Here is a 12,907-nt window from a genome sequence, read left to right as displayed (position 1 = left end):
TGGAGTAGGACACACTGATGCTGGATCCCAAGTTGCATAAGCGCTCTTACCATCTCCCAGGGGAATTGTGGGAAAGAAAATGACTATAAAAGTTGTTGGCACAGAATAGTTAGTTTAGAGAAATTATCAGGCAGCTTGCTTTTCGTTGGTGAATGGGACCATTTAAACGTAGATCAGCTGATCAAAATGCCATATTTTGAGACATTATTAAATAAAAGATTTGACAGACATGGAAAGATTAAGGTCCAAATTTTCAAACATGGCTGCCTAATGTTTATTGCCTTAATTGTATAAAGGCTTATGTGCATGATTAGGCCCATTTCAAACTGTGATTCAGCAAAGTGCTTAAATCCCATTGACTTTCTTTGCTGAGTCAAGGCCACTGACTCGAGTGTGTTTTCTGTGCTCTGCAACTTTCCAAAGTTAATGTGCACTGTGTATAATAGGTCCCACACTGCTATAAAGTGCTCAAGTTTTCCACTAATACACTTATCATTCAAAGGTTGGTGAAAAACCTGAATAGAAGAAAAGAAGGCTGGATTCCTGTCAACAGTTTGCAGATAGTAATTGGCGACTGTAGGTTTCGGAATGCCAAAGTTGCAGGTATCATATGATTAACATAGGAAATATCTTCAGAGCCGGAATCAGATTTTTATAAACCATGGCTTGCATTATATTTTGTGTATCAAATTTGGCTATTTAAGACTCAGCCAGAAAAAGAAATTAATAATGTGAAAGCAATTATTTCCCAAAGCTTGCAAAATTAGTACATTAAGCTGCTCTATTTTGTTGACATTTAAAGAAACTGTTGTGATTTTTAAGACTGGTAAAATAATGCCAAATATTTTAAAATGTAGATATAATTTTAAAAGTGCTTTGTACTGTATGATGGGAGAAGAGATGGAATACTGCTGTGAAGGGATTTCCATGGCTGTTTTGTCTACACATGGCTGCAAGTTTGGATCCCTAGGTGAATATAACACCACCTAGGCAAAAAACTGTCGCCCTCTCAAAAGATATTCATGCCCAAACCAAAATCCTTTGAAGAGAGTCTTTCCACTTACTTCACTGGACTTTTGACCAGCTTTGGTAGATTCCACAATTCAAACATGTGGCTTCCCTCCTCCCCTATGATCATTTCTGGTATAAATTCAGACTTTGATGGAGGACAGATGATACAAGAGAGCACCTTTGCAACCAGTTGGCATTCGTGCACATTTTATCTATCAAAATGTTGTCTTACCATGCTATAGAATTGAAAGTATGTAACTCTGGCCTTGTCTACATTAGAAGGAAGATCGCTGCTGCCATGATTGATCTTCCGGAGTTCAGTTTAACAAGTCTAGCTAAGACTCGCTAAATCGAACTCAGAGGGCGCCCCCACCAGTGTCTGATACTCCTCCTTTTGTGGGGAGCAAGAGTAGCCAAAGTGAGCATTTCCTCCGATCGGGGATGCCATCAAGCTCGGCTTAAGGTAAGCTGACTCCAGCTTATGTGGCTGCCAGATCTAGTGTAGACCTGGCCTGAGAGTTACGAGCTGATCTGTTTAAAAAATAGGAAAACATTTTATATAAAACTATCCATTTTTTTTACTGTTTCCCATAGAAATTTTAAAATGTAAAAACATTCAAACAGCTATAAAAATATTAGCAGGAAATTTCATTGAAAAATTTGCCCTTTTTATTGAAATTCTAAATGTTGATAAATGTAAAAATTTCAATATGCCAGATGGATATAGTCAAGAAATATTGATATTTTCCATTTTTTCCTCAAAAAACTTGGTTGCTAAAGATTCATGAGATTACTGAGATGTCAAGTATTCTGATTTTCATCTCTCAGGTGGTTTGACCTGGTTTAACAATGATCTCATCTTGTATTTATCAGATTTCACCATAATGAATAACAGATGTATACAAACACTCAATCAATTCATCCTGATTTTATCAGAACTCTTGGGTAGCATAACTCCGTTCCTCTGGAACTGTATTGTGGGCTCCACAAGCCATACATGAGGCCTGAAGCAGGGTGGCTATTGGCCAAGGCTTTACACAATGGCCATCTTTATAGGGTCCATGCTAATATTCTCTAAAATCACAGAGAGCTCAAATCAAAGGTCTCTTAACGGCTTAATGTACACTACAGAGTTAGGTCAAAGTCCGGCAGCTTATGTCACCCTAACTCTGCAAGGGCATGTCTATACTACAGTTATTTTGAAATAACTCCCATAATTTTGAAATAACAAGGAGAGCATCCACACAGCAAGCCCTTTATTTGAAGTTAATGGGCTTGTTATTTTGAAATAACAACCCCTCATTCTACGAGGGTTAGTGTGGATGCTCAGCTGCTGTTGTTTCAAAATAACTACTCCCCAGAGATATTCAAAGTAATTACTTCCTAGTGCTTACTTGTGCTCAAGGTGGAGATAGAGCATCCACATTAAGGAAGCCGGCTCGCACTGGTCCGGGATGTCGCGCCTCTGCATTTTAAATGTAGTAAGAGCCCGGCAGCTCTTACTACATTTAAAATGCAGAGCTGCAGAGTGGGTGGCTTCTGGAGCCAGTATGAGCCAGGACTGCTGAATCCCAGCTCGAGTCGGCTCCTGGAGTGACCCTCTGTGTCTCTGCAGACAGGTCCTGTCGACTAATCGTGTACTCAGTACAATTATTAACTACAGGATTAATCAGATAACCACAGTTTCACATCCTTACCACATAGGTGACTAAATATGGAGTTAGGTACCTAATTTTAGGCAGTAACGTTGGAAAAATGTGGCCCTAATACAAAAATCTTCACTGGAGTTAGCTGGTGTTTAGACAGTGATTTTCTACGAAGCCAGCTCTATAGTTACTAAGCCATTGTTCTCTGAAATGTGATTGGACCAAGGTATTTTCATTCTCAACAGCTCTGTTCCTTGCATGCATTGGGCCATATTTGCTGACCTGAGAGAGAGCTGTCAATATGTCTCTACTTTCTTTACTCTACTGTGCTACGGTGCCAACACTGTTCCAGAAAATCAAGCTGGCTTATATTCTATTTCTTGCATTTTCAAGACCATAGATAACAGCTTCAGTTTGGCAAAGCAAATTTCTGCTCTGGAGTAAAACATGTGCAATGATGATAGATTATGAAGATAGAGAGGTTACCCAGGGGTAACCGAGAGCAGAATTTGGCTGAAGAATCTGTATAATGATGTATTAGGGGGTTGTGCCCCCTGCTCGCTCTGCTCACCACCACCCTTCTCAGCTGAGGAGGGGCCAGGACCACCCCGGCTCTTTGTAGGTCCCCAGCAGCCGGGAGGGACCAGGCTGAGGCCACCTAGCTCCAGCTCTTCCCACCCATGCCACCAGGAAGGGTCTGAGGCCACCCTGGCTCTCTTTCTCCCCCCCCACCTCAGTGACCAAGGAGGGCCCAGCCCCTGGTCCTCCACCCGGCCCTGGCTCTTCGTTCCCCCCAGCCACTGGGAGAGACCGGGCCGAGGCCATGCTGGGCCCAACTCTCCCACCAGCTGCTGAAGGGGCCAAGCCAGGGCTCTGCCCTCCCCCTTCACTGCTAGGGAGAGTCTGAGGGTCACCGCAATCCCAGCCCTGAGGCCACCCTGGCTCTTGGCTGCTTTTGCCCCCTGCCCTTGAATCCCTCCTGACCGCCAGGGGAGGGGGGGTGGAGTGAGGTAGCACACGACTCTCCCCGACTGCCAGGCCAAAGCCGCACTGGGCCAGGCTTCCCCCCACAGTCACCGGGATGGGCCCGGCTTTCCCCCTGGTTGCCAGGAGGGGCTGGGCCTAAGCTGTGCTGGCCCTGGCTTTCCTCCTGGCCTCTGGGGCAGGGAGGGTCCAGGCTCTAACCACGCTGGGCGCAAGCCATGCCAGGCCCGGCTTTCTTCCCAGCGAGGGTTGCCAGGTGTCGGGTATTCACCCGGACAGTCTGGTATTTTCGCCTCCTGTCTGGTAAAAAAATTCAGAGAATACCGGACACCTGAGATGTTTGGTATTTTCTGAATTTTTCCCCGGCCAGGAGGCGAAAATGCCGGGCACCAGGCAACCCAGAAACACTCAGCACCCGGCCTTGCCCCCTTCCCCTCCGAGTCCCACTTCCCGATCCCAGCCCCCGTGTTTACCTGGTTCCCCAAGGCTGCTGGCACAAAATGGCTGCCAGCCAAAAGACCTAGGGGAAGCAATGCTTTCCCCTGGGTCTTTGTGCTCAACCGCTCCACTGTTTCTATCCCTGCACTCACTCTTAAAGGGGACATGCTGTTTTATTTTAATTTTGATGGGGGGGCTTAAGTCCTTGGAGTCCTTTTTCTTTTTTTGCTCAACAACTTTGGTCTCCCCCCCCCCCTCTTTTTTCCCCCTTCAACAAATTTTTTCCCGTTTTTTTGGGGGGCGGGGCAGTGTTTGGTATTTTTGTTTCAACCATCTGGCAATCCTACTCCTAGCCTCCAGGGGGGCATGCTAGACCTGGCTTTCCCCCGGTCTCTGTGGGGGGGGCTGGGCCCAAGTCACGCCAGGTCTGGCTTTCCCCCAGTTGCCAGGAGGGGCTGGGCCCACGCTGTGCTAGGCCCAGCTTTTCCCCCGGTTGGCCCAAGCTGAAGCCATGCACAGCCAGGCTCAGCCATCTCTCGCTTGGCCTCTGAGCACAGGGGAGGAGGAAGGCCACATGGCTCACATCTCCCCTGAGCACAGAGGAGGGTGAAGGGAGGGGCTGCAGGATGCAGTTTGACACACAAGGTCACTCTGTCGTCTTGCAGGAAAAGTTTTTTTTATATCTAAAGAAAGACAAGCAAGAAACAGCACAGCTTGTCTCTCAGAACCCAAAGTGAATTTTCAGGGCTCTCTACAGAAACATCATCTTTTCCTTGTCACCAGACACGCAGAGTAAATTTGATCTGGAGCCTTTGACCTACAATAAGCATAAAACTCTCTGAAACCTTTTTTCAGAGATGTGGCATTTTGCTTGGGTTCAAACTGTAATGAACTCAAAATCTCTAAGGAAAATACAGGTGAAACCACAGAGGGAACGTCAACACTAAAAATGCTACAGTGAGTATCTCTACAGCTGGCCTGCCATGTAGATGCTTCCTATAGTGACAAAAGGGATTCCTCCAGTGCTGTAATATCTGGGGATCCACAGACTATTCCTAAGGCTTCCAAAGGGGTGCACACCCCCATTCGAAACTTTTCAGGGTCTTCAAGAGATGCTTGCTAGGATAATGGAAGAAGTCTTCCTTTTGACCTAGTGGTGTCTGCCTCAGGGCTGAGATCAATTTAATTACATCACACAGGGCTTGAAATTTGTCACTACTATGAACTCTGTAGTTAAGCCAACTTCCCTGTGTAACCTGTTCGTAGTGCAAGGAAAGCAGATATTTCAAGCCCCGTCTTTCTATAACCCATATGAAGATGGAGAAAGTTTTATTGGGTTCTTTACAGGCCTTATCAATTAGACAACTTGGGGAAATCTGTTATTAGCCTATGAGACTGTTTGGAAGACTACCCTTCCCACATGGTGATTTCTGAAGCAAGCCCCGGTCTGCTTGTGAGGAATCACTTTAATTCCAAAGGAAATCCACGGCGGGATTTGCTAGTTGTATGTGGATTTCTGCATGCATTAAAGGGAGGCAGAAATCACTCTGAATTGAATGTGGCAATGGACAGCTCTCATGGTGAATGGGGTCTCTAGACAGACATATGCATAAAATACCAGCATTCAAACATTAGCTTCCCCTTAGACTTAAGCATGTGCTTTTGGGTTACGGTGCCTTCTTCTAACTGTTAGATATGGCTTGGTGCTGGAAGATCAGCAGATAATTCAAACTTCAATTCCACAATGGATCATCAAATAACCTGTTCTCCAAAAATCTCACCTCTTTCTCACATGCCAAAGATCTTGATAAGTCCTGTGAATTTTGCATGTATGTTGGCAACAAAAAAGCATGTCATATCCCTGCTTTCCAGCTGTGGTGTGACACCAAGCTATCAGGAACTGGGGTGGACTGGCAGATATGAGGGCCATACCACAACATAAAACAGATGGGTTGACTTACTTTCATTTCACTGACACTGTGCCAGAAATTGCTGCAGCCCCCACGCTCATTTGGGCTAAACTATTCATATTCTCTTCTGTTGTCTCACAAATGGTGAATAAACACAGTTGAAAGGAAATATTTCACTGACCCTAGAATTCTGATATGTGCCAAATGTATGTTTATGCCTTTTTTCCCCACTGTCATGCCATGCCAAGAGTGGGATGATTTTGAAATTCCACCATGGGGCTTTATGGGACTAGACCACTGTGCCTGTTTTGAGGGACACTCTCAATTTAAATGTAATCAATTTTTTTTTACCAAAACAAAAATGCATGTATTTCCAGGTATACCATCTGTTATGGAGTGCCCCTGCCTACTTTACGTTGCATTATCCTAATTTTGTAAATAGATTTTCCTCTCCTCTCTGCTGTGTTAAAGAAATGAAAGATGGAAAAAGGCATCCATGCAAATCAAGGAAATGGAGTGAGGCACCTGTTATGCAAATAGATGCATTAACTATGCAAAACTCCACATGAATGCAGGGACCTGAGCTGCTGCATGAATTTGCAGGGCTGGGGATTTGACTGACTGTTCAGGCTAGAGTTAAGCTGGCAATATGCAGAACATGGGTAAATGTGTGCACCAAGCCAAAAAAAAAAGGGAAAAATAAAGAAAATTCTCTTTTTATTATACCTAATAATAGGTTTAAAATATTAATATGATTTTAAAGTTGTCCCTTTAAATAGCTTGAAACAGGATAGAATTATATCTAATCCTAAGTGCCGGTGTATGTAACTGAAATCCTTCAAATCAAAGTCACGTGCTCTTCTGTTTCTTGGAGCATCTACATTGTCAATTTTGAGAGGGGAAGCTGTCTTAGTCTGTTCTAGCAAAAACAACAAGAAGTCCCGTGGCACCTTAAAAACTAATACATTTATTTTGGCATAAGTTTTTGTGGGCTGGAACCCACTTTGTCAGGCAGCTAATATATTTGTTAGCCTTTGGTGCCCCAGGACTCCTCATTGTTTTTTACATTGTAAATGCCATGCAAGACCCTGAGGTAGGATTTTCAGAACTGCCAAGTGAATGAAACTCAGTGGGAACTGGGTTCCTAACATATCTAGATGCTTCTGAAAAATCCCACCTCTGATCCTGAAATAGTTCCATATAGGTGAAGATCCTGCTGTCTAAATGAAGCCTGAAGTGAACAGGCCCGCGTCTTTGTGTAGGGATCTCTCCTGTGAGGACTTCCTTGCTAGCTTGAAGCCCGTGTGTGAAAGTAAATGTATCCAATTATCTCCCTAGACTCTGCAGATCTCATTTCCTTTTAACATACACTGGTCTCACACTAGTGTAGCTCCACTAGGGTCTCTCTGGATTTACACTGATGTCGGTGAGATCAGAACCAGGCTCTCCCTCAATAAGGAAGCATGGCTGCACCCATGATGTGTGTATATATTCGAAGGAGAAAACAGACAAAGGACAAGGGATTGTCAATAATCTTCTGTGTTGGCCTATCCTATCTGCCATTAAAGTCAATGGTAATACTTCCACTGAATGCCCTGGGAGCAGAATTAGGTCAGCTCTGCATGCTTTTGAAGTGCACTTCCTCCCCCTCCACGACTCAAGAAAATATATGATAGGTCAAAAATGATGTGAAAAGGACTACAGGCAGTCTCCGGGTTACGTACAAGATAGGGACTGCAGGTTTGTTCTTAAGTTGAATTTCTACGTAAGTCGGAACTGGCGTCCAGATTCAGCCGCTGTTGAAACTGACCAGCAGCTGACTACAGGAAGCCTGAGGCAGAGTTTCTCTGCCCCGGGCTTCCTGGAATCTGCCGCTTATCAGTTTCAACAGCAGCTGAATCTGGACGCCTGGGACAGAGCAGCTGGGGCGCTGCCGGGTAGGTCCCTGCAGCACCGCACCTTGGCGCTGTGGGGACCAACCTGGCAAAACCCCAGCTGCTCTACCTCAGGTGTCCCCAAGTCAGCTGCTACTGAAACTGATCAGCGGCTGATTCCAGGAAGCCCGGGGCAGAGCAACTTGGGGACTGAATCAGGACGCCTGGGGCAGAGCAGCTGGGGTGCTGCCGGGTTGGTCCAGTAGCACCGAGGAGTGGCGCTGCAAGACCAACCGGCAGCACCCCAGCTGCTCTACCACTGGGGTCCGCAAGAAAAGCCTGGTCTGCTGGGGGGGGGGGGCGCACTAGCTGCGCCCCCCCCCCCAGCAGACCAGGGAGACGCGGAGCAAAGCCGAGGAGGACCCGGGCGGCGGGACCGCGGCGCGTCTGGGCGGTCCCGCCGCCCGCATCCTCCAGGGCAAGAAAAGCCCCATTCATAAGTACGGATCCGACGTAAGTCGGGGACTGCCTGTATTTAAAAACATAAGTGTAGGCTCAAACGATTTCATTTATATATATTTGATTATCAATGTATAATCAGAGTCTAAAAAGGGAAATAACAAATTACTTGGGGATGTGGTAGAACAGCTGAAGATACAAATTTCGTGGGTGCCCAAGGATCAAGCATTTTATAGTGAAAAATGTACCTTGTAGTGTGGTGAACATATAAATATGTTAACAAAAGCCGAAGGCAGGGAGTGAGTCTTCATCCTTGGAGCTCTTAATTAGCTGTGAACTTTTGTACCTTTTGACATTTATTGGTGGTCTCAAGCTATGGATTTGGAATACGAGTGTCCTGTACCAATGTAACTCTTCTAGTGTAACTGGTAAAACTTTCCTATATGGACAAAGCCTTAGACACCTAGTTTCGATACCTCCTGTTTGGACCGACAAATCAGGCAGTGGGATATTTTAAGTTCCGCCAGCTATACCAATGATTTGTTAGTGGTGTGGGGGTTTTTTATGGGCAAACAACTATGCTGTGAAAATGAGAGTCTGGTCAGGGAGCTCCCTAAAAACTAGTCCTTACAAATACTGAAGAGCAACAAATTGACAACAAGTCAAGCCACTTCCTTCCAGTGTTAGATCTCACTGCTGGAGTGAGCTCTTCATTGGTGGACTCCCATGTATTTTAATGAGGATCCACAACATCTGCCTGTGTGAGCTCTTTACAGGATCCAGGGCTATAATTCCCTTTACACTTGCTTAAATAGCATATTGTTAGCAACAAGAGAGTTCATTGTTTTGATTAGTGATAGCGCCCTACTTACTTAACTAACCTATTCAGTTCCTTATGGGTGCATGATGTACCAAGCATCCAACAAAGTGTGCTCTCATATGACAGTCATGCTGTGGACATTAATTATATGCACTTTTGTTTTACTGAAATCAGTAATGCATAATGGATCGTCGTAGCCTATCAATATGTATTCTTAGCTTGGCCCAGTGCTTATTGGAGTCAGTGGGAGTTTTTCTGTTGACTTCAGTTGACCTGGGACCCCATGTGTGGTACCTCTGAGGGAGTATTAATGATAGCAGAGCACTTGCTTTGAGATTGTATGGTTCTTTGTTTTGGATGTTGAATTCTTACAAGCTTACATGAGCATGTTTGCTAACATTAGTGGGAATACTGTAAATAATTCAATTTAAAATGTCAATTATAGTTTTGCAAATATAATGAAGCAGTTTGCACTAGTATGCACTTTAATGATTTCAGTCACAAGCTATGTCATTTGTACAAGCAAAATTATTTATACAGGGTCCATTAAATCCCATGTTGATTTTTTTGCCTTTGAAACAATAAGAGTCCTCCACACAAGTGGAGGTTCTCATGAGCTTCATACAGTAGGTCTTTTCTTACTACATAAAGAACATTTGAGCATTACAGCAAAGTAAATGCAGAGAAGATTCTATCAAACTGATCGTGGTAGTCAACTGATAGATTACGGAAGTCAAATTCTGTGGTCCTTGCTTGGACAAAACTTTCACTGAAACTAATGGAAATTGACTTTTAGTGAATACCACGGTTTTGGTGCACATGTTGCATTATTACAGGAACAATGTATTCTTGGGATAAGATGCTTTAATGTTATCATTCTTCATTACTTTATAGATGCTGCCCTGTGTAACACAAGAAAGTTTAGTTCCCCCTGAATTAAAGGTGAACTAGTAGCATCCTATTTTTGATGCTGTTTTGGAGACTTTGAAATAGGTGTTACAGAGACACAGCACAATAGTTGGAATTATCCTATACTATTCATCACATTCACAGAACTTCACAACTTCATCTGCACTGAGAGGGACTGCAGTCCTAAACAGATTGTCACAGTCATAAAGGAAGACATTCTTTACTATTTCATTTTTTTCCACCATGGAAAATACAGTATTGTTTTATTTTTGCCTCTTGTTTTTCCATGACATCCATTACGTTTCATCAGCGAAGTAATTCAACAGTGTCTTGATGCTTCATTTAGATGCCCAAAATTGATTCTACAGGTTGAAAGCTTTACCTATTGATTAGTTGACAATCTTTGTTCTGGTTGCTTGCAAAGGAAAGTTCAGTTTTAGTAGACCAAAAAGAAAAAAAAAGCCACGTTTTCTAATTAATTGGTTTTATGGAATGGGTTTAAATATATTGTAGCTATGTGAATGTCATGTACGGTAAGGTCATCTTTTGGCTGGGTCATATGATGATGATGATGCAATAATGCTAAAGAACTTCCTTTTGCACTGAAGATCTGATCCAAAGCTCATTGTAGTCAATAGAAGGATTCCTGTTGATTTCAGTGGGTTAAGGATCAGGCCCACTGACAGACAACTCAGGGTTGTCAAGAATCACTTAGAAACTCTAAGTGTTCCAAGGCTAACATCTGTATCGAGCAAGTGTTGAAGTTTACATTCAGAGTATTGTCGTTTTGGAACATGTGCCATAACTATAAGTTCAATGTCCACATTTGCACTAAAGATGTTCTTAGTATAAGACTGTACTTTTCAGCATCTTTATTGATAACTTGTGAATTTTTGAAAAAAAGAATTTAAATGGTTCATAATTTATTTTGTTTTCTTTTTGTAATACATATGTACAGTGGTTTGACATTTAAACAGACGTGTATAGAGATCATTCTGATTGTGTTGAAAACAGGGCTAATGCTATGCATGTGATATTTGAATTTATGCACTGTCTATTGGATTGAAATGTTTTATACTGTGGACTAATGAGGGTCCCTTTTGATGTGAATTTCATTTGTGAACCATAAATTCTGAGTTAGTGTAAAGTTGTTTTATAAAAACACCATTTTTTAATTTTTCCAGTGACCAATTTTGTACAAAGGAATTGCTGAGCTACTGTATGACTGTATTGGAAGTGTATGGTACATTTCATAGCGTGGTAGTACACTGCACATATGCTGTTTGGCTCTTCTCTAACATAGCATTACTCATCCATCCTCTAAAATATGAAAGTTGTACAGCTGATCAGCTGCATTTTAATTAAGGATCCCTGCAAATACTCAAGATGCAATATTGTCCAATTTACTGGCATTCTTAATGAAGAGATTTTAAGTCATCCCAATAAATTTTTCTCTATTTGAAATTAGATCACAGTTCACTTGTTAAGAGTAAAAATAAGATTCTGTTAAATTACTATTGAGGCTACTTATAGTAGTAACCATTTGTATGGTAATACGTACACATTTTTGAGGTACAAGCATAAATAGCAATGTCTCATCATAGCATACATGGCATATTAAAATGGTTTTACTTTTCTGCCTTCTATAGTCTTGATTCTAAGCTTTGACTAATGTATGAGACTGATTAGTTCTGCAAATCTGACTGTACAGTCTTAGACTTTTCACATTTGGAACTTTGCACAATAATTGTTCTGTTACCTTAAGTATATGGTTGAATGAGGGTCTTCATGTATATGGTACTCTCCAGCAGAGGGTTTTCCCTCTGTCTGCAACTTTAAATGAACTGTATTGTATATGTACTTGTAAAAATGTGTTAAATCTATATTTAAAAAATTGAAACATTGTTAAATAAATTCATATGAGAACATTGAATTGTGTCTAACAAGTTCTGTACTTTTACTGTACAAAATATAGCTTTCATTTTGTTCACTGCTTTTCCTTTCTTCATTGTAGCCATAAAGCCCTTAGACATATTTTAACTTAATATATAGAGATATTATAAATAATCTGATTTGTTCATTGGTGGATTAACTGGTGATAAAAAAAAAATCTCAGAAGGGCAATTATGTTTGTAACTTTAAATACAATGAGTGGTACTGTGGCACTGGAGAGACTAACCAAAATATATAGAACCATGAGCTTTTGTGGGCAAAACCCACTTCATCTGATGAATTGGAGTGGAAGTAACATAAACCAAAAAAGAGAGATAAGAGGGGCAGAGATATCAGTGACAGTGCTATAGCCTGAAAAACGAAGTACAAAATCATTTGTGCTACATCTTGAAATCTTTAGTGAGCTTTGATCTATAACACACCATACAATTTGGCCTATCCGAAACTTAGCCGGGGGAGAGGAGGGGCTGGGACTGGAATAGTAATGAGTGGAAATATTTTTGGAAGAGTTTGGAGAAGTTAATACAGTTCCTGCCTGCACTGTGGATGTCCTTGATTCAGGAAAACACTTGGTATACCCTTGATTTCTGTTGACTTCAATAAAATTTAAGCATATGCTTAAAGTAAAAACATGGTTAGAGTTCCCCTGAATCAGGGCCTATATCTGGCCCAAACTAGTGACTGTGAATAACTCATTTGCATATAGTGTCACTGATGTTTGTGGCATTTCATGGATATTGCTGCAAAAATTACAGTGATCGGCGATTTTCAGAAATGAGGCTAAAATTAGCTCCATTTAGATAAATAGCAGCAGCTGCATTTAAAGACTGTCTGGAGGCCATAGCATGGATCTGTGGTTACCCCATATTAAGTATTCATTTGTTTCATCCATTTTAACATAGC

At 42.3% G+C, this 12,907-nt stretch overlaps 1 protein-coding gene across 3 annotated transcripts in view; it reads left to right on the top strand.

Moving 5' to 3' along the window:
- The window catches only part of MCF2 (MCF.2 cell line derived transforming sequence), a 128,692-nt gene extending 116,708 nt beyond the window's left edge, over window positions 1–11,984 (top strand). For 2 of the 3 annotated variants that reach the window (XM_075941057.1, XM_075941059.1), the window contains 2 exons: window positions 503–603; window positions 10,037–11,984. In XM_075941057.1, the coding sequence (XP_075797172.1) occupies window positions 503–603; window positions 10,037–10,077 (142 nt within the window). In that variant the 3' untranslated portion in view covers window positions 10,078–11,984. The remainder of the gene's footprint in view (window positions 1–502; window positions 604–10,036) is intronic. The other variant, XM_075941058.1, reaches the window with a different exon arrangement.
- The last annotated feature ends 923 nt before the right edge of the window (window positions 11,985–12,907 follow it).

The sequence above is a fragment of the Pelodiscus sinensis genome, chromosome 13, assembly GCF_049634645.1.
Source record: "Pelodiscus sinensis isolate JC-2024 chromosome 13, ASM4963464v1, whole genome shotgun sequence".
NCBI classification, from domain to species: Eukaryota; Metazoa; Chordata; order Testudines; family Trionychidae; genus Pelodiscus; species Pelodiscus sinensis.
This window is presented reverse-complemented; position numbering and strand designations above follow the sequence as displayed.